At 38.9% G+C, this 22,802-nt stretch overlaps 2 protein-coding genes across 5 annotated transcripts in view; one reads left to right on the top strand and one right to left on the bottom strand.

The window, feature by feature from the left end:
* Positions 1-9,984: 9,984 nt before the first annotated feature.
* Positions 9,985-22,802, bottom strand: part of LOC146456809 (uncharacterized) — a 13,580-nt gene continuing 762 nt past the window's right edge. The window contains exons 2-9 of one of the 4 annotated variants that reach the window (XR_014858722.1): positions 18,981-20,160; positions 16,143-16,874; positions 15,602-15,790; positions 14,662-14,739; positions 13,105-13,158; positions 12,814-12,846; positions 10,973-12,408; positions 9,985-10,450 (exon numbers count right to left, since the gene is read on the bottom strand). Coding sequence is in view for 3 of the 4 variants with exons in the window: in XM_085092770.1 (XP_084948896.1) it covers positions 12,128-12,408; positions 12,814-12,846; positions 13,105-13,158; positions 14,662-14,739; positions 15,602-15,790; positions 16,143-16,874; positions 18,981-20,160 (2,547 nt within the window). In the remaining variant the exon portion in view is untranslated. Of the gene's footprint in view, positions 10,451-10,622; positions 12,409-12,813; positions 12,847-13,104; positions 13,159-14,661; positions 14,740-15,601; positions 15,791-16,142; positions 16,875-18,980; positions 20,161-22,150; positions 22,298-22,802 lie in introns of those variants that run through there. The other 3 variants (XM_085092772.1, XM_085092770.1, XM_085092771.1) reach the window with 3 other exon arrangements.
* Positions 22,414-22,802, top strand: part of LOC146456808 (uncharacterized) — a 19,187-nt gene continuing 18,798 nt past the window's right edge. Inside the window, exon 1 of the mRNA XM_085092798.1 lies at positions 22,414-22,584. The gene's annotated coding sequence lies outside the window, so the exon portion shown is untranslated. The remainder of the gene's footprint in view (positions 22,585-22,802) is intronic.

Here is a 22,802-nt window from a genome sequence, read left to right as displayed (position 1 = left end):
TCCAAAAACTCTCCACTCATCCCGTAAATCTATGTTGTAGGGTGTTTTGTGAATTTTTGGGTGATTTTTAGGTATATTTGAGAGGAGATAGTTTTTCTAGAAGGATTGGTAAAATTAAAAGAAATAAGAAGCATTAAAGATTTGGTGAAGTTTTAAAATTAGACTTTGTAGTTAATAATTAGTTGAAGGAAACCATGTAATCAAGGAGGAGTCACGTGGGTGTCCTTTATATTCACACCTACCATTGACGCACTTCACATAAGTTCACTTACATGGTTCTCAGTTTTATGCGGTTTCTTTGCTATTTCCAAAACATAATAAATGTGACAATTTACGAGGAGACTTTATAGTCTTAATTTTGATTTATGATTGGATTTTCTACATAGAGCAGTTTTCAATTGAGTGTTATAAAATTACTCTGGCCAATTGCAACAGATGTAGACAACACAACGAGCCAATCAGAATACGAAACAAAGACATGTAACTGGCGCCAAGCGCGGAAAAACGCGTGCGGCGAAAACACGATTGGTCTTGGTTTGGATTCCCATTGGTTGAGAAAGTGGCGCGAGTTTTGTTAACCAATAACAGAGCGTAGTAATGCAAAACCAAACCAAATGCGAAATTACTTTCGACACTCCATTGAAAACCGCTCTATAGCACTATTTATGGGCAATCTTATTTTCTCAAGGAAACGCAGCTTTCACTAACGAGGTGCTACACTCTGAAACGGTATCCCCTCTAAAACCCCTGGGGTATTCAATCGATGGAAACCGATGATCGGAAAATATTAATTCAATCGATCAATCGATATCAATCGATAAAATTAGTTAATTGGTGAGGTGAACGTCGGTGAAGTGTTCACTGTAAACAAGAAGAGGGGAGAACGCGGAAACGCGTTTAAAGTTTTGAACCATCGTGGACAGCTTGGCCACCTACAGTCCGAGCTTGTGGATCCTCTTTGGCCACTACATGCAGATATTTCTGTGTTAGTGAATTATTATTATTTTTTTTATTAAAACTGTAACAAGCAATCTGGGCAAACAAATATGAAATTATTCGAAACACATACATTGTTATTTCGGTGTACTGTTCTCATAAAATGGTTGGGGTCGGACGTTAACGTTAAAGAGAAAGAAGTGAGTATTGTTCTCCTGTTAACATTCAAATGAAATGTGTTCACAATTACCGCGTACAAAGTTGTGTTTTTTATGCGTCGATTCTGGTTCCGTCAATCTGGACCAATCAATACCAATTTATCTATCGATTGGTATTGATAATCGATACCAATCGATAACCACACGAATCTTCGCTATCGATTGGTCATCGATTATCAATATTAACGGAACAAAAACAATTTCCGAGGCATTCCTTAACATCTCAACTGTTGCGCCCCCCAAAACAGTTCAAGACGAAAAAGTGTGATTGTTATGCTGCGTTGTTTCTTTGGAAATTGTGTAACACTTACAGTCAATCTACATCATGCATGACCAGTATTTTTGAAGTTTGAACAGAGTTTCAAATTTACATGTCAGATTTGAACATCGCCGGCAAGATTTCAGAGTTCCTGTAGAAATTTCCCCAGTTTATTGACGGTATAAGGTTGCTTACTTGTAACTGGGCATAATCGTCGAACTTCCAGGTCACCAAGAAAAGCATAAGAAAAATAGAAAAGGGTAAATAAATGAAAAACAATAAAGATATCATACTTGTTAACGGTAAAATCGTAGATACTACTCTCAGCTAGACGCACTACCAAAAGAAACAAATGTTTTCAGTTGTAGTTTAGATTACAAGCCGTGCCAATATTTGTTTTTAATTTTTAAATGGACGGAAACTTTTGCCTTTCAAAGGCGAACTTCAAAAGAAACATTCTGATTTTGATTGGCTGAAAACTGTTACAATAAGACTAAGAAATAGAAAAGTAAATGATGACTGACAACAACAAAGATCTCACGTTACCTGCAAAGTGTTGGCTACTACTGTCAATTGAGACTTTCTTCCTCTTTGAGGCAGACTCGCCTTTGGAGAGAAATTGAAACAAACAAGACAAACACTTTCAGTTGGTGGCAATATCAACAGAAAGCTGTAGTTTTGATTGGGAGATAAGATTATTTTATGTTTAAATAGTTTGCGTGACAGTCAAGCGGTAGGCGCGCGACATCGCGCTAAGCGGGAGACACAAACGTGAAACGTGACAAGCTCGAAGCGCGAAGCGCAAAGCGCGAGCCGGTGAGGAAGAGAATTATCTTTCTGTCCCTCTCGCCTGTAGCCTGATTCTCCCTTGGAAGGGAGAGAGCGTGTGACCGTGAGCAAGCTGGACCGTCTCTGAGAATCAGGCCGAGTCGCCTGGTGTTCTATGCTCGTGCATCGCGCTTCTCGCTCGATGTCTCACGCCTCACGCTTGGCTACATATGAAGGCTATTATTTTAAATGGACCAGCAAATTGGATTTTCAATTAACACAAAAACTCTCCGCTCATCCCGTAAATCTATGTTGTAGGGTGTTTTGTGAATTTTTGGGTATATTTGGGAGGAGATAGTTTTTCTAGCCGGATTGGTAAAATTAAAAGAAATAAGAAGCATTAAAGATTCAGTGAAGTTTTATAATTAGACTTTGTAGTTAATAATTAATAGAAGGAAACCATGTAATGAAGAAGGAGCCACGTGGGTGTCCAATTAAAGATGTCAATTGTTCAACGCCTTTATCAGCACACGTACCATTGACGCACTTCACATAAGTTCACTGGCATGGTTCTCAGCTTTATACGGTTTCTTCGCTATTTCCAAAACATAATAACTGTGACAATTTACGAGGAGACTTTATAGTCTTAATTTTGATTTATGATTGGATTTTCTACATAGAGCAGTTTTCAATTGAGTGTTATAAAATTACTCTGGCCAATTGCAACAGATGTAGACAACACAACGAGCCAATCAGAGTACGAAACAAAGACATGTAACTGGCGCCAAGCGCGGAAAAACGCGTGCGGCGAAAACACGATTGGTCTTGGCTTGGACTCTCATTGGTTGAGAAAAAGGCGCGAGTTTTGTTAACCAATAACAGAGCGTAGTAATGCAAAACCAAACCAAACGCGAAATTACTTTCGACACTCCATTGAAAACCGCTCTATAGCACTATTTATGGGCAATCTTATGTTCTCAAGGAAACGCAGCTTTCACTAACGATGTCCTACACTCTGAAACGGCCTCCCCTCTAACCAAAAATAAAATAAAAAACGTATGAAGAGCTACTGTAACTGAATTGCATGATTGCAGCACCATTGTTTCATAAATCACCATCAAATTATGTCAGTGTTTTTCTTAACTCGACTGTTAATTTGAACTTAGAGAATGGACAAGTATAAAACAGAACTGATGCTGTAAATATTCATTTTCAGAAATATTTGCATTCTTATACTAAATTTGCTAAAGGGTTACGTTAAGAGGAAGTCATCCTCCGTGTACCTTGATGTTTGTTCCCTGAACTGAAGCAAATCTTGCATAAATCATTTTTGTCATCCTCAGTTTTCCTGGACTCGCTACACATTTTAATCAATGCGTCGTGCAAAAGACAATATGTAGCCCCAGAACCTTCCCGGTTCTTCCAACTAATAAGCATTCTATACGCCTTTTCGGATAACTCTTCATCTGCTCGATGAAATCCATCTATTTGACCTTCATGGAATTCAAGTTTGCGCGCCAAACGTCTCCAGTCATTCCCACACAGTTTTGTGGAAAAAGATTGCAACTCCTCTTCTGAAGGACTTCCTTCCTTCACTGCAATGGTAAAAGAGAAAGAACAATACGACATCTTTTTCTTAAATATATGTGGGCTGTAGCCAGGCGTGTTTGAAAATTTGTGTAAAACGTTGACTTAAGAGATAAAATGTGGACGTTTCAGTTGTTGCTAAAACCTTCTTTAGCTAGAGAATGTTAATAAAAACGGCGTCCAGGATGCTATGTGAGTTAAGTTAAATTCACAAATGCATGAATTATTTATAATCCCATTGACCTATCAAATGGTCGATAAAATGTCACGTGAAGTAGTTTTAAAACCCGAAAGGGGAATTGGCTCCTGAATCCGATAAAACCTCCTCTTTATAAGTAATTTGCGGTGTTTAATGTTTTTCTTGTATGCTTATTTCCAATGTTCACAAAAGAATAATTGTTATGAACTCTCCTAACACACACTTTTCCAGGAATGTTTTTCAAGCCTTTCAAAAATATCGCAAAACGTGTTTTATCGAGTCTATAACCTCTGGGCTGCGCCTCGTGGTTTTACATCCCGATAAAACCGCACTACGTTAAATTAAAAATACGATAAACGTGGCAATAAATTTAAAATTAAGGGAGAACTATATTGAAATATTCGCCTTATTTTACATTTATTGCCATGAGCACGTTAGATCATCGTATTTTTAATTTTAATAATATTCATAGAATATCCACAGACGTCTTTACGACAGAATTAATTGAAATGGTTAATTAAAATTATTCGTGAGAAAAATAGAAAATAACGCATATATATTGTTGAGTTATTTACTGTTAAGCAAACGGAAAAGTGATGATAGTGCGAAGGATCTTACAGTTTACCTTCACCCTCCTCGGAAGAACCAGCAACTGGTCTGCGCTTGTTGTTAGACCTTCTTATAATAATAATAATAATAATAATAATAATAATAATAATAATAATAATAATAATAATAATAATAATACACTTTATTTAGAGAGGGTGGCACGGAATAGTTGAGGTAACTAATAAACTTGTGGTCCTCTATCCAAAAAATTATTACAAAACTAATGCAATGTAATAGGAAGTGTACATAGAAACGTGAGAGCTAAAAATACAATGTACAGTCGACTCCCGATAACTCGAACCCTCGCTAACTCGAACCAATTTTCCTTTCCTTTCAGGTCATTTTCTATATAATTTTACCCTCGATAACTCGAACCTTTTTCAATTTCCCTCGAAGGTAGGAGTTATCGGGAGTCGACTGTATGTGAAATTCTAACATGACTATCAATAAAACTAAATATATCCATCTGACAAGAAGACTAATTATGAATAAAAATAAAACATAACTTGAGACCAAATAATGAACCAAATGTTAACTATAAAATGATGTAGTATTTGTTGTACATCAAAAAGGTTGTTTCTATAATTGTTCTTAAAAGATTCTAATGACACAGAATTTCTGAGTTCTAGACTTAGACTGTTCCAAAGTTGACAAGTAGTAACTGCGAATGATCTACCGCCTTCAGTCATACGATTAAATCTTGGACAAATAAAATTAGTGTTGCTATATCTTAAAATTTTTGTTTACGTTAATCCACTGTAAATTCGAGTAAACGGCAAATAAACAATAGGTTTAGGCTTTGGTTGGAATCAAATTCATCATCTGATTCCAACCGACTGCATTAACAATTTAACAATATGATAGACATCACAAGGTGTCCCCTAACCTTAATTCTTACCAAAACACAAATAATTCTGTCAAGCATGAAGTCATGTGAAAATGGCAAAAAGGTCTGTCTTATATAAAGTACCCAAATTCAGGGTTAGGTGCATTTCTCAACTCAACATTTCCTCAACTTCTTCTTGCTCACCTGTTGCACGTGGTAATCCGTTATTCACGTTGTTAGGGCTCATGATTCCCAAACGAAACTATAAAAAGAAAAACGTAAACGAGTAGTCCATCAGACACCAATTATTTCTTGTCTTGTAGTGTTTCTTCCCAGAGATGTTCTCTTTTAAAAGCGAATCCGCTGTTTACCTTGATTAGCTGTTAGTTTGCAACTTTTCGAAACGTCAATAACAAATATCGACTGTCTGTTCTCACCAGAAGATACTTATTAAAGGAGCCGTCGCACCTCCCTTCCCATCCACAATGGCTACCTTTTGTAAATTGTTTACCTGGTAACTGAATTTTTTTCTGTCAAATAAAACTTCGATTTCCATAATAAGGATCTCGCTGATGATGGTCAGAAAATATTTGCTTTCTCAAAAACTTAACCACCCCCCCCCCCCCCGAAAAAAACAAACAACAACAACATCAACACAACACACACACACTGAGCCTTTGCTCTACAGAGATAAAAATGTGCAAATTTTATCGTATCAGTTTAAAACAGTCCCAATCAGTGAATGTTATTTCTCTTAGACTTGAAACGATATTTCGCTTTCCGAGGAGTCCGCTTACTCATTATTCGGTGCCGAAACGTGGGTCTGCACTGGATGATCTTTGGAATGGAACTCGCTTCTGTCTTTGGTAGACAAATATTTTCGTGTAAACGTGGTAAGTCGACGTCAACAAGTTTTAAGATTTCGTTTTCCCTTTTATTCGGTTCCAATCCACCACACCGAAAAAGAAGGCGACTGGTACGTTTACCCATAATTCTTAGAGTACAAAAACCCTTCAAACGCTTCTTAAAACGTATAGAAAAGTTCTAAAAACCTCAAACCTAGCATACGCAATGTTGTAAATACAAGGAAGAATTACGAATTTGGCAAAAAAATAATGCGGCTTTCTATATACCTATTGGCTGTACTAGGTTCGAAGGGTATTGTGGTAAAATGTACAGCTGCCACCTTCTTCAGTGCGGTGGATTCTCTCGGACCAATTAAAAAATATTTGAATGACACAACCTTTGTCTACAACTGTAGCATGCGACTTCTGTAGAGCGCGCTGCTCGAGTCATGCAAGAACTGTACGCAACTCTTGCCAATGCACACCGACGTTTGTAGTATAAGTTAAACAAAAAAATAGTGTAAAATCCTGCGACATTTCGCGTGTCGTGTACGACAAGTTGTAAGTTTGATTTATACAAAACAATTCGCGGTCTTAGCTTGTCGTCAACATGAAAATGATAACCGAACGCGCGCCATTTACCTTAAAAAAAGGGGGGGGGGGGAGGACGCTACAATGTCAAACCTTACATGATGTTTTCAATTTACAGCTCATAGTGTTTTTGTTTGGTTTATTTCAGACTTGCAGTCCCATAAAACGGTTTTTAGATACTACCAGTTGTCAACACACTTACTTCGAGTTACCTATCTCTTTGAATTCGTACCCCTACACACTATAGCCGAATGAAGTTACGAAGAGATTGCACCGAGCATTGTCCCAAGAAATGACAAGAATTCCTTGTTGTCGACTGCGCATAGGCTTAAATTGATTACGTTAAATCCGTGGGGTTAAATCTGACGGCAGGCTGTTATATACTTGTACGGCAATTATCGAGCACGAAGCGGCGTAAAGCTCCTGTACAAAGATTATCATTTTTAAAAGATCTTAAACCGGCCAGTTCCCGAGGTCTTTCATTTGTTTTCAAACCCTCTAGATTTCTATGATTCTTATAGTAACTCTTCTTGCAACTCCAAATTCAGCCATGGTATAACAACGAACAGTTTACCTTCTTCCTAAACAGTCGTTCCTGGTCTCTTGCTGTATGTAGTCACACGCAGATTCTCCTTGGATTGTCATAAAATGGTGAACTTTAAAACATGTTATAAGGAAGGTCGGTTTATTTTTTTGGCCTTGAAAGGTATACATTTGGCGTGCGTGTACTGTAATTTCAGGAGCGGAAAAGTTATAACGGGATCAGTATAGACTTTAGCGGTTTCCTTTTTCGGAAAAATCTGAAGAGTGCCGCATCAGTCATGAGTCATGTTAATATTGTATTTTCTAAAAATGATAATTATATTTATCCTGATTTCGATTTCACGGAATTGTTAAAAAAAAAAGAGAAATAAAGCTTGAGGTTGTTATTGCCATATTAAGACTGACATTTAAAAGGGTGAATCTTTGTTATCAGTAAGAGTTGCCTTTCAATTTCTCCTTTTTTACAATTAGTTATAAAATTCTTATATGGACATTGTAACCAGGTAGGGATTATAATTAAAATTATCGGGTCCTTTGCCGGCCGGCTTGTTAGCGAGTATGGGAAACAACCTCACATGAATGTTTTCTTTTGACCACACCGAACTGTGATGATTCATTGACTCATAATCATTTGATTTTAGAAGAAAGCCAAGAGAAATGACAAGAGTGAGGCTAAAACGAGCAGAAAATCTGAAAAAGGACTACAAATTCGCACCAGTTATTACATTGCTGCACTCAAATATTGCTGAAGCCTGACGCTATCTAACAGGTTTCGTTGCTGACACAGCAGGGAGATGTCAGTAGTCCACACATTCTACACCGTAAACAAAAGGAACTTAAGCGCTCACACCAACCTACTATTAGACCTAAATGACAAAAAATTTAAGTGATAGAAACCGACGTTTCGGTTATATTTCTTGTCTCAATATGTATTTCCAAATGATAAAAAAGAAAGCGATACCCTAATAATATCCTTATTAGTAAATAGGGAGCTTAAGCAGCGACGACGGCAACGAAAACGTCACCTGAAAATATAACTTTATTGCATTTGTACTACTTCGCGATTATTTCAACTCGCTCAACTTCTACAGAAACGGCGAACTATCTAAGACCCAAATTGGCAGGAGTGGCGTTTAAGTTAAGAAAGAAAAATTAATGAAAATTCACCGCGTGTGCTTCCGTTCTCCAAAAAACCTAGAATTTGATCATTTCACGTTGTTGTTTTGCAGAGGAAAGCTACGAAATGTACCAAAATATAAGACACACTTGCAGAGCGATTGTTTTTGCTCATTAAACCAGTGTTGTTTTGTGCCGTTGTCGTCGCCGTCGCTCCTGATTCGTGGATAATCCTAACTTCGATCACTGCGGTATGATCACATTTGTAGATCCAGCAGTCAAATTGTCATTACTCTACCTGTTTCATGCACTTTACTATTATTGTAATTATTGTAATAATTTTTTCGTCACATTTTGTAAACGTATTTAACCAATGACACCTAATTAGACTTGAGGTTCAATGGAGTTCTATTCTGTGCTATCGCTGTTTGGCCTTCTCTGTGAGCTAAAAAGTATCTATTGGAGAAACCGGCTTTAACTTGAACAACGTTCACCAATAATTGCATCCGTTTTTATATACTTCTTTTGCTACGCTTGGTCTCGGTGAATATCTATTTCTTAAATTGCAAATGCCTTTCATGACTGATAAACATTCTTTTATCGGACAGGAGGAAACTTAGTTTGTTTCCTAAATGACCATTCTTAGTCTCATCTTGAATTCTTCAAGTCTCAATTTTCCGAAATCATTCACACTTCTCATATAGGTTATTTTGAAAGGCAAGAATGTTTCTTTTTTCTTTAAGCTATATAAGAAGTTTGTATCAGAATTTTTAGTTTCCAAATGTACAAACAAAGAAAAGAACACCACCCAAAATAGTTTCGCTCTCGAGAAATTGCGTTTATATTTGCAATTTATCTGACTTCGAAGAAATTCGTAGAATGCCATTACCTGTTCCTCTTCCAGTTTGTAAAATTAATATATGGACTAACTAAAGGAAGATCAAAAATAGCCGAGTCATGTGGCCGACTGCTGGCTTCTGCTAAACATAGCTGAGTCACCACAAGTGTTTCATAAAATAATCACCCATTTGACTCGCTTTTTAATTGATAGATCAGTACACAGGGACAGCATATTATTAAGTGTTTTTTTTTCTTTATGGGATGGTCAGATTAAAGTTGGGCTTGGCGAATATAGTTTTATTCAACATTTCCTCTTCCTCATACAGCAATTCTTTTACTTAATTGTAAGCAGACGTTCTTTCTAACAGCAATAAAACGTGCTCATCTAATGTCCTACTGGCTTCATTACTATAATAATTTGTGTTACAGTTAACTGTGTACTAAATTATTGAATAAATGCATATATATAACTCAGTCTTTAACAATAAGACTGAGAAACTATTAATATTCCAATTAGTGCATTTGAAACCTTTTTTGGGGGGGCCCCAGGAAGAGGTAATCCAAACACAGGGATGTTTAGAACTTCAATTGTCCAGGCGCTGCCCTGAGGGGAAGGGGAGAGGGGGGGTGGAATTTGGAACTGATCAGCGCGTTATCTCCGAAACGGGGATTTTAACCGGGACAGGGGCGGAGGTCCAGTCGAATATAAATGAATGAATGAAATTCTTATATACCGCACATATCACCAAGTCTCATAGCGGCTTACAATTCTATGGTTTAAAATTGTATGGAGTGAGATCGGACGTCAGCGTCGCCTTAAAGACCCTGAGTGTTGGTCCGGCCCGGGTTTGAACCCGCGACCGCCCGCTCGGGAGCCAGGTGCTCTACCAACTGAGCCAACCGGTCGGCGGTTGGCTCAGAATATGGCCTTTAATGATAACCTAAGCACATCATGAATTTAAGGTCTAGGACAACTCTACTTCTGAAAAACTTCACTTCCAATGTTTTTAAGCCTTTTTTAATTAATTCTTTTAGGAGTAAGTAAAAAAATCTATCGTTGACTACACGAGTTTGGAAGATTCCCTCTAATTACTGATATCAATCAGAAAATACCTAATTATCTACAATACCGTAAATGATCTAATAAACATAAATGATCTAATAAACGCCCCCTCTCTTACTCAAGCTGACAAGTTTGTATTAAACGCCCCTCTTTAACAAACGCCCCCTGTCTAATAAACGCCCCCCTTCCCTGAAAACCACACATAAACAAGAAACAGATGTACAATACAATCAATCAATTTATTTGCGTTCTTGCTTAGTTTACACCGGTGTGGGAGTTGCGTCTTGCTCAATTTCCAGTTCAAAGTGAGGATAGCGCTCTTTAATGCTCTTGATCTCTGTGCTTAGGATATCAGCAATTTTCTTTCGGCTTGTCCTAGCATTGTAGCATCCCGGAATTACAAGGCCTACTTCACGTTTGACTTGATAGTCTGCTAAAGCTTTTTCATTTAGGTTATTATAATACCGTATTGTTACAGTTATTAGAATAAACGCCTCTCTCTTTTAAACGCCCCCTTCGGACCCTTGAAATTCAATAAACGCCCCCGGCGTTTATTAGATCATCTACGGTACGCGTATAGCAAAGGTAATGTAACCTACTGGAAGCATTCTGTTAAAATTTGTATGAAACCGTTTAAGGAGAAAACTACCTGGATGTTACACGAAAGGCAATTGAGTGGAGTGCATCAGTGAGATTTAGGCTTGAAACCATGAACTAAAAACCAGTTTCAAGATGAAATCTATTTTCTTTTCGACTTAAAGAATTATTCTACTCTATGGGATCAATTTATTGCGTTCGACGTAGAAAGAACGCACTCCTAATACAGATTGGATAAGCGATTGAAGGGGACAATTTAATCAACGAATGAATGGATCTTGGGACGCGTATCTGCATCCCCTGCAGATTTTTCAGGGGCGTGTGATGTCTATCATCACCAACTTGACAAAGGAGAGAGAGCCTGGTGACATCGAAGGCACTCCCTAAACTTTGATTATTACTAATGATAAATAAATAACTCAGTTACCGAATATTAAACAATTATCAACCACACACTGAAGTAAAAATTGATGAACTCAAGCAGCTATTATCACTCAATATGCAACGGATCTGTTCCATTGTTTCCTCAGTTTCCTGTACCTTGATTTACATGGAAAATCATTATCGATCACAAGGTAAAAATCTAATTTGGGAAAATTAATTGTATGCACTAAATATATGTTCTTACGGTCGAGCAATTAAAAATTACTTGGTTTTTTTTGCCTATTATCGGCGCTAACCACGAATATTTAAAAAGAATGCATGCTACATATATTGGTTAGTTAAATTTTTAAAGAAAAGAGTTCTTGACATGCGGCATCATATATACTGAGCTCCAAGATTATCAACTTTAGTAAACTTCGTTATGAGTTGCCCGCCGTGATTGAAGAGTGAATGTTGTGCCACTGGCACTAGTGACACAATAATGATGGATCAGATAATTAACTAAGCGATGAATGAAGTACTAAGTGAACCCAAGAATTTCCCACTGAGCGTTAGCCCTAGTAAGGAATTAAATGCAAGAGGCAAAGAAAAAACCTTTAACCCCGATGGAAATCGAACCCAACGGACCTCCGGAATGGGGTTAGCAACGTTGACTTAGCAATGCAACATCTACACCGCAGAGTTGATTATCAGATCGATCATTTGTGATACTATTGTATACCGTGCAGCGCCTTATGATAAAACTTCTACGGTTTAGAACAACAGAATTCCTCTGCTAACGCCTTGCAGGCTACCAGTTCATGGCACAAGGCGTCGTATAAAGCTTGATAGGTAGCAGCAGTATGCTTTCTTTTCTTCCACTCCATCAACATTTCATTTGCCTTGTCGGCCAATTTCTCATTTTGCAAATGAAAAGCAGTAACCTCTTTCCATTCGAATCCAAGGCGACTCGCCAGCCTCCTCCAGTCGTCGGCGAGTTTTCTGGAAAGCAACATTAACTCCTCTTCAGAAGGACAGCCGGCTTTGACTACAGTGGAAGTAAACAAGACAGTTTTAGCACAAAAAAGAACAAAAATTGATGGAAGTAATTAGCTTACGGACTTATAAGAAAAGGACTGGATGTGAGCGCGAAAAGAGAGGTGCATACGGGTGATGCTACGAACGGTACAAAGAAACAATTTCTGAGGCATGCTCCAAGATCTCAACTGTTCCGTCCCCTAAAACAGGTCAAGACGAAAAAGGTGATTGTTATGCTGCCTTTGTTTATTTGGAAATTGTGTAACACTTACAGTCAATCTACATCATGCGTGACCAGTATTTTTGAAGTTTGAGCAGAGTTTCAAATTTACATGTCAGTTTTGAACATCGCCTGCAAGATTTCAGAGTTCCTGTAGAAATTTCCCCAGTTAATTGACGGTATAAGGTTACTTACCTGTAACTAGGCATAATCGTCGCACGTCCAAGTCTCCAAGAGAAACATAAGAGAAAAAGGAAAGGGTAAATAAATGAAAAACAATAAAGATATCATACATGTTAACTTTAAAATCCTGGATACTACTCTCAGCTAAACGCACTACCGAAAGAAAACAAAATGTTTTTGTAGTTTTGATTACAAGCCGTGAATACTTTTTTTTTTACTTTTGAATCGACCGAAAACTATTACAATTAACATAGGAAATAAAAAAGAAAATGGTGACTGACAACAACAAAGATCTTACGTTACCTGCAAAGTGACTACTGTCAATTGAGACTTTCTTCCTCTTTGAGGCAGGCTCGCCTTTAGAGATAAATTGAAAGAAACAAGACAAAAACTTTCAGTTATTGGCAATGTCAACAGAAAGCTGTAGTTTTGATTGGAAGATAAGATTATTTCATGTTTCTTTATTGTATGACAGCCAAGCGGGAGACGCGCGACATCGCGCGAAGCGGGAGACACGAGCGTGAAACGTGAAAAGCACGAGCCGGAGAGGAAGATAATTATTTTTCTCTCCCTCTCGCCTGTAGCCTGATTCTTCCTTGGAAGGGAGAGAACGTGTGATCGTGAGCGACCTGGATGGTATCTGAGAATCAGGCTCGCCTGGTGTTCTATGCTAGTGCATCGCGTTTCTCGCCCGATGTCTCACGCCTCACGCTTGGCTAAATTTGAAGGCTATTATTCTAAATCGACCAGAAAATTGGATTTTCAATCAACAAACTCGGATTTAGATTGGAGTAGAGCCAGAACTGTATTTTAGCTACCAAGAAACATGCATAGCCACAATTACTTAGGCACCATGCTCATAATGTCCCATTGAGGCTGAATTTACTCCTGCTTATAGCCAGTAAGATTCGGATATTTTTGACTTGGATTAGTGTTCATGTAATCAAGGAGGAGTCACGTAGGTGTCCAATTAAAGATGTCAATCGTTGAACGCCTTTATCTGCACACCTATCATTGACGCACTTCACATAAGTTCAAATATGACAATTTTACGAGGAGACTTTATAGTCTTAATTTGACTTCTGAATGGATTTTGTACATAGAGCGGCCAGCGGCTTCCAATTGAGTATCGTAAAACCAAAACCAAAGTAATTACTCTGGCCAATCGCAACAGTGTAAACAACACAACGGGCCAATCAGAATTCGAAAGAAATACATGTAAATGTCGCCAAGCGCGAGAAAACGCGTGTGGCGAAAACACGATTGGTGTTGGTTTGGATTCCCATTGGTTGAGAAAGTTGCGCGAGTTTTGTTAACCAATCACAGAGCGTAGTAATGCAAAACCAAAGCAAACACAAAATTACTTTCGACACTCAATTGAAAACCGCCCTAAGGCACTATTTATGGCCAATCTTATGTTCTCAAGGAAACGCAGCTTTCAGTAACGAGGTGCTTTACTCTGAAACGGCCTCCCCTCTAAAAACAACAATCAATCCTCTGTGACTTCTTTCAAAGCTTCATCGCTGGCTTTGCCTTTGTCCTCACACTTTCCTTGTTTTTTAATTAGTGCAGCCTTAAGTAAATTTTATTGATTTCCCATTAGGAAAGAAATATTTAGCTCTTTTAAGTATGAGATCTCAATTGTAATTTAAATTTAAATACACGGCTCGATGGAAGGGCATATTTCATGAATTGATACCGTATTGAAATAAAGTTCATGTATGTCTCCTAACTTATGGGCGGCTTTGAGAATCCTTCTCCTGAACTCCAAGTTGGCCTACCTGTCAAGTGTTTCTCTCAGCCAGTAAACACAAATGTTAGCTCTCTAACTTAAGTAAGTTTCGATGATAGTTTTATTACCTTCACGAGCTGCAGGCTCGTGCTTCCTTGAATCTTCGGTACTTGATGCGGATGAAATCCTCCTTTTAGTTGAAGCACCTTTAAAATTCGAAAACCATTTCAGGTTATAAACCAGAATAAAGAGAAATAAGAATCAGTGATACATCCACAGTGTGGCTTTTCGATCACCGTTTCAAGGTCGAACTGATGGAATTTGAAAATTCTCTGTAATTTATGTGGATAAAAGCCGACAACTGGAGAACCCAGGGAAAAATCCTCAGGGAAGGAACGAGAACCAACAACAAATTAAACCCAGTCCACGGGCCACATTGATGGGGGGTGAGTGCTTTCATTACTGATCCCTGCTCCCCCTCTTACTGCTCTAATTACAGTAATAAACAGGTACAAGAAAGACAGCAGATGAATGATTTTAATAATCCGACTCGGATCATTTCTCATGCAAACGTACGTGCAAATAAACTTTACTCTGTAAAATCATTATTGTGTCAACGGAGGACACTTTGAGAGTTAGTTGCATAAAAACACTGGACGGGCGCGGTATCATGCGACGGTCTCTTGTTAAAATCTTTCATCCACATGAAATTTTACTTCCAAAATTGTTATTTGACGGAAAGCAATCTGCTTTGAAATCTAACAGGAAAGGAACGCTAGCGCTCTTGTAATCAATGATTTTGTCTTCAATATCTGTTCACAGGTCAGAGCAATTTTAATTATACCGTATCACTGTGGGACTGTTTACCGAGCAGTCTCAATGTCTACTCCACTATCCAAGATTTCAAGAGATACTATAACAACAATTTTTAAATGTGACTTGATAATGTAAAATTCCGGGCCGGGATTTCTCAATGAAGTATTATTACAAAATAATAAAAAATGTAAGGAAGAGGAAAACAATATTTCGTTGGTTTCTTTAGCTCTTTTTATTTTAATGTCTACTTACGGCGTCCATAATGTGGCCAATCTTCGAAAACAAAAGGATTGCTTAGCAAATGAGCAGTAAGAGACGCGGCCATCGTACTGGCGAACGGTCTCCAAGCATCTGTTTTAGACTTCCTGCCGTCGGCAAAATCTGAGACGCCTTTAATGACAATCCACTCAACGTCCAAGTCATGCGCTGCTGTAAAAAGGCCTGTGAAGACGTTTTAGTAGTTGTTCATTTGCTGTAATTATTTCTTGGTTAAATTAACTTTAACACTGAGCAATCCGTTGCTAAGGTACTTGCTATATTGACCGTTGATTTACACATAAAAGGATGGACACAATGTTTTCAGGGTGAATATTTTGGCTGAGAAGGCCAAAATAATCTGAGGATCATCAGAGAATAGGAACACACAACAGCGCACGCAGATACTTAAAAGCTTTGTATTGCAAAAACAAGTTGAGTCCGTACCTGGACAGCTAGTAATCTTAATGGTCTAATAGGCAGTGTTCTCAAACAAATCATTGTAGAACACATTTTGAAGAAGAGTAAAACTATGTACCTTCGCCTTCCATTTCAATAGCAATTGCTTCAGGGAATTGCTGGATGAGCTCCTCTCGCCTTTCATTGTTGTCAACCACCTCTGGGCCGCTCAGAAACACGCCATCTCGGTGCACTTTGACCTCTAGTTTTCCTGGATCCTTCAGCGGTGCCTCCCAGCCATAACCAGCACTTCGTATAAGGTCAGCAAGTTGGGTTTTCAAAGGAACATTAACGCCACGTTGTCGAATGCCACTCTCCGTAATTTTGATCGATGCATAGGTTATTAATCTGGCCGAAACTACCACGTCTCCCAATTTGACTTTTTTGTGGTTTAAACCACCACAGAAACCTACACAAAAGACAGCTTTGGGGCCTAAACTTTTGACTGCCTTTGATACAACAACTACAGAACCTTTAGGGACGGTGGAACCCATGTTGCACTGGATTACAGCAATTTTCAGCTTCATTTCATCCTCACCCATATCCCCGAAGTAAACATACCCCAGAGACTTGTAATAACTTTTGAAGAATTCAGGATTCAGGTGGGAAAGGCAGCCTAAAAATTCACATTCTTTCACCGTAAGAAGCAGAATATCAATCGGGAGTTGGACACTTGTCCAATGAACTATTCTGTTGGGGAGTTTCTCAGGCTTCAACAGAGTAACATTGTGCTCGGGTGGGTCACTAGTGCTTCCTTCTGGGACACCGGGCACAGGGTTTGCTGCTTCTGACATTTGTAAAAGTTCACTGCCTGTAAGAAAATAATCAAGCGGGCAGGCAGTTAATCACTCGACTAAATAGTTGATTACACTTGTATTAGGCCTATAAATTCCTGGAGAGCTATTTGTCTTTGACCCATTCTTTGCTTTTATAATTTATTTAGCGGAGTTCCTTTTGAAATAGTCTCTCTACTATAAATTATGCCGACACAGTGAAGAAACTAATACTGAGCACCAAATGCATGTACTGGTACAGCCAAGGATAGGGTCTCTCCGCGGGGACACTCTAATACTCCTTCCTTATGATCTAAGCCGACAAGCAGCCCCTGGTATTTTTTAGGGCCGGATAGTAAAGCGAGTGAACCACGCAAAAACGGGCGAAAATTTCCTCCCGCGCGTTGCGTCACCTCGCGTGGGGCTAAATTCGCGCTCGCTCGTGTTCTTCGCTCGTTTTACTATCCCTGAGAACAATATTTTAGTAGGTAATTTAATTAAGCTAGTTTTGGGCCGCATTTAATTTTTTTTTCCAATTTTTATAGAATGTTTAACTGATTGGAGAATATTCTTTGTAATGGAATTTAGTTTCCCCCAATTACTGTCTGGTCATGCGCCTTTCATATCTTTTATTGTACATATACTAGCATGACAAAGCATTATTAAACTTAAACTTAAACTTAATATGGGACTTTGCCAAAGAACTTTAGTGTCCTTTTAAACCAGGACCAACATTCCACGGTTGTGTTGTGATCCACGAGAACAGTGTCGAAGAGTTATCTAAACCGATAACCGATGAAAGCGTATCTCGAGATAGCGTTAGATACACGAAGTCGTATGAGGATGTTTGAGTCATCGTACGGCCGAGAAATTACCAAAATAGAAATAAACTAATTAAAAATCCTAATTGTAGTTTTCGCAACTCTATCTAAAGATGAAAGAGCTCACTTAGTCTACAGTAAGCTATTGAAGAAAAGGTTCTTGAAGATCTTACTATAATCGTGATTGTCGATAAATGCTAAAAAACACACGAGATATGCAGCAGAGGTCTTAGCTTGCATAAGAATAATCTAGAATATTGGAGGGTGGGAATGGTACTTTCTACTGATTGCTCCTACATTATGTCAAAACAGGCCATTTTCGAGTTGCTTTGAACCTCATTGTGGAAGCAAGGCTTAAATTAGTTTTCATTTCCATGCAAAAAGACACCTGAATCTTCACATGAAACCTTTGCACTTAATCTCGCCTTCATGATGAGATTCACAGCAACTCGGAATGCCCCATTTCTAAATCAAAGGTCAAAGCGCACTGCTCAGTATATATCTTTCTATGGTGGGGTGGGGGTAGTTAAAAACTAAACAGAATTCCTTGATGACCAACCACAAACGCCATGCCACACAGTAGCATTGGATTAAACTAAATTATTTTTTACAAGCATATTTTATGGAAATTGCTTCGTCTCACCATCAAGATTAAAAAAACAAATCAATTCGTTTCTAACATTCGGAACTCCCGCAAAACCATGAAATAAAATCCCGTAAGTAAGTGAGTAATAGCCCAGATCCTTTATTTAAACACGATGAGAATAAAAGCATTACAATCATGCTTGAGGGGTCGTGTGTAACTAACTATTACCTAATTAAGCTACAAAAGGAAACACATAAAATACATAGAATGGATAATCAGACTTAATGGTAAAAGTATGACAATGCAAATGAACTTCTCTAATTTAAGATAAGTAATTCAGGTATAATTCTTCGAACACGCAAAAAATCTTTCTACAAGGCAGAAATGCACATAATATTTTTTGCAGATTTTAAGGGATGAGGAAGTTTCATCCTGATTTGCGTACTTATATCAGATCGTTCAAACTCTAGACTTCAGCTGTTAATTTGCATAATAACCGTTTGGTTTCGGTTACTTTTTTCTCTTTAGTAATTTTTTTTGTTCATGCATACAAACGCGACCAACACCTGTTTTCCTTACCAGCAACTCGCCAAGATTGGCCCAAACTATTTGCAGGTTGCAATGTAATTTTTTTTAAATGCAGTTAGGTAATTGCTTCTCACATGAACGTATAAGGAAGTTGTGTATTCAGTGTAATGCATGAATTAAATGAATCAAAGGCACCAGTAATTCTCTACCTCTGTGGATGCTTTTCATCTTTTCCACAAGATTCCTGCATTGGTCCTCCCACTTGTATTCCTGAGCATAGCTATCACGCACAGCCTCAGATTCCTTTAGTCGAAGCTTTCTTCCCTTTGTCCAGACCTTCTCGATTTCCTTCGCCCACTTCTCAGCATCATCAGAGTCAATCACACACAGTGAACCAAACCGGACCTTCTTCAGGACTTCTCCAAATCCCGAGTTATTACTCACGAGAATAGGCAGACCTGCTGACATGGCTTCCAGAGCAACGAGGCCAAACCCCTCGGTTCTAGATGGCATAATGGCAAGATCCACCTCGGAAAACTGCTGTTTTAAATGTTCCCTGAATTCAATGAATCTTCTCACTCTCAGTCGACTTAGAGGGATGTTATATGCTTTCATACGAGATGCTATCTCATCTTGTTTATTGTTTTGCGCGCCAACGAAGATGAGATGTACGTCATTTAACCCAGCTACAGCACTAGCGGCGATGTCAAATCCCTTCAAAGAAAAATCTTCGGCATCACCTCGACCAAAAGCTAAGACTCTAAACTTGTTTCCGTCGTGGTTGCTCTGTACTGCACTCAAAAATTCACTGAAAATGCCTGGCGTAAAGACGAATACGTTTTGGTCTTTCCCACAAAAGCGAAGATAAGAGCGGTAGGCCTCCGCCAGCTTAGGCCCAACTGCAACGACACAATCAGCCATCACACAGAGGTCCACTTCATCTCGATGCTTCTTTTCCGCCTTTGAAATGGCTTCAGAGTAATCCTTGAACATTCCAAGCTCCTCTGGGTCAGTGTGCACGAACTGGACCCACTTACACTGACGATGCTTTCTTATTAATTGTGCTTGGCGACCGAGTACTGCTCCGTGTCCGATTACAAAGTCAATTTGAAGGTCATCTGGTGGAGAGCAAAGCCAATCGATTTCGTCATAACCAGGCATCCTTGTCGCCTGAACCAGAGTGACGTTGCTGTTCAGAGCTGCAGTCGTTTCATCCTGGTCGCATCGTGGGACAAAGACGGAGACCTGTACTCCAGGATGTTTAGCTAGATGTATGGCCAACTCTCTATTGAAAGTGGACAGGCCCCCACGTTTCGATCCCCACTCTGAGGCCAACAGTAATACACTCATGTTTGTGGTACATGCCATGGTTCTTGAAGGCAGCGAAACCTATAAAGCATACCAATAGCCGTGTATTTTTTTCAGCAGTGACACAGGTATACTTGGAAATAGAAAATTTATCCGACATCCCCCAAAAGAAATGAAACCTATGACCTTCCGGTTACGAGTTCGGATGCCCTACCACTGAGTCATATCTCAGTGGTATTCGGAGAACATCTGATAAAACATCACATCACATCTCTTTGAGAAATAGTGCGAAGTAGTTAAACGTGCAAAGCGATTATTGGTAAAAAAATGATAAGGTATCCTACAGTGGCTCTTGGCACAATTTAATATGAAGCTCACACCAAACGGTATACAATAAAGTTGTTAACCATGTGGTATCTTTTTTCGTGTGACCATAAATTGGAAGTTCGATTCATGCATGACATCACCGGTGGAAACTTGTACTACAATGATCATTGCTTTTATTCGCAAAGCTGGTCAACTTCAAATAGAACAAATACATGTACGCAAATTCTCCTTTTTTTTTCAAACAAACAGGGACACTCAACGACAAAGTTGGGTTCATGTTTCCTTTACATTGTCCGCGCTTAAGCCGTGACACACCTGATTTTAAAATCGCCAGGTGTGACCGGTGCGGCGATTGCGATTTTCGCCCATCGCCGCATGTTAGATATCGGCCATTAAGGGCATTCGCCAAGTGTGCCTGTTCCCACGATTTTTTACGCTCATCACTACGAATCACCAGTGAAGTCAACCCATCAGGTAGGGAAATTTTATCACAAAGACTTTTCGAAACTGCCACAACGCCGCGATCGGCGAAAAAAATTGCCAAGTGTGTCCGCAATAATCGGATTTTCGCTGGCGATCACTGAATTCGCCGCGATCGGCGTATAAAAATCGCCAGGTGTGTCGCCGACTTTATACAGTTTGATATGTTCGGATGCGGAATCGTTTCCCCCGAATTTACTAGCTGATGTCGTCTTTAATACGAAAATGCTAGCTGACAATTAAAGCTAATTAAGGCGTTCTGAACACTGAAGATATCCACGCCACCGAAATGAACCGGCCTTGTGTAACAGCCCCCGTATAAAATATCGAAAGCTGTGTGTGAATCAAAAGACACAGGATCAACACAGACAGAACAAAAGCCTACACACGATGTGCATACAACCGGAACTGTATAGTTCGTATATGAACGTAAACTACGACAACTGTGAGATCTGCGAATTGGTAAATAGGAAATTTTCACTGAATTTTGTCTGAGTGGGATTCGAGAACCGAGTAGTCAGAAATTTTTAGAGAAGAATTTGGTAGTGAAAGAATGCTTGTATATATGTGTGTGGAATAATAACGAGAGGAATACACGGATTTTCTCTACCATGTTGATGAAATGGTAACATTTCCATAGCTTTTAGCCTCCGTTTTCTGGCGTGTAAACCGCGAAAATGACGGACGGCTTCTGTCCTAATACATTAACGCACGTAAAGCTGCGATAATTTTTAAATTTTAAAAACTTCCTTCTTGACAGCGACATGCTGTCCAGTCACGCTCGCAGGCAAAGCAAAGCCATGATTTTGCTATATTTTTTGAAAATAGCAGAAATGGGAATTGCTTATTCTACAGCTAAAACTTTAAATCATAGTAATATAAGTGTTCTGAGTGAATAAAGTGAGTCAAACTTTGGACGCGTGTAAATTGAACTGGGCCCCTCGGTTAGACGCCGTCCATATCATATGCAAGTAACTTACGCAGAGTTGTTTGGTCGTCTGATCATACTATATGGCGTCTAAATCACTTTTTTCAGACAGATTCTTATTCAGCACGTTGAAAAGGCAATGCAGAGATGGCCCTTTAATACAAATTGGGGGGGGGGGGGGAGCAAAAATGTGTCACGTCTCGGACTGTTTAAAGCAATTTCTTGACTACAACCTTCGGGAAAGCTGAAACACTCGACTAAGATTGTCTTCAAAACTATTCATTCCAAGAGAAAAATCAAAGCTGCGTTTGTTTGCAAAGCAATATATAATCTTACCTTGATTAGTCAGGCAAGGCTCTGAGGATACCAAATGTTATACTTAAGGACCCTGACAAGAAGAAATGAACTCAAAACACCTGAGTAAGTAAATATTTTTCCCAGAAACATACGTGATGGGAATTAGTGGAATAATTAGCATCGCGTCATTGGATACTCGTAACCAGGAACACGTTTAACCTTTTACCCTTCAGCAGTGGCGCTATAACACAAAGAATCATTCAGACTGTGGCGTTACTAGTATCAATTGAAGTCACGAATGGCATGATGGACTCTGTTCCATATCGACAGTGATTGATTGCAAGTTCAAGTCAACTGTTTGAGTCAGAAAACTAGTCTCTAACAATACCTGTAAGATTACCTCTTGTTAAGTTGATGTTCATATAAATGCCGAAGTGAAAGAGAACGTCATTTTCTAGGCCGTTAATTTAAAGGTAAGTCTTCTGAATGTTATTACTGTGATCATCAAGTGTCCTAAAACAAACATCAACGATTCGGCTATACTTTCGAAAATAACAGGCAATGGAATTGCTTCAGTATTCTACAGCTAAAACTTCAAATCGTAGTGGCTCGATGTTGAAAGTCTAGAAATAACTGCAAGCACTGTGTCGCTGCACTTGAAAATTTTCAAACAAGTGATATGTACACTTTA

Source organism: Pavona decussata, unplaced genomic scaffold (assembly GCF_977016875.1).
Source record: "Pavona decussata unplaced genomic scaffold, jaPavDecu1.1 SCAFFOLD_254, whole genome shotgun sequence".
Lineage (NCBI taxonomy): Eukaryota > Metazoa > Cnidaria > Anthozoa > Scleractinia > Agariciidae > Pavona > Pavona decussata.
This window is presented reverse-complemented; position numbering and strand designations above follow the sequence as displayed.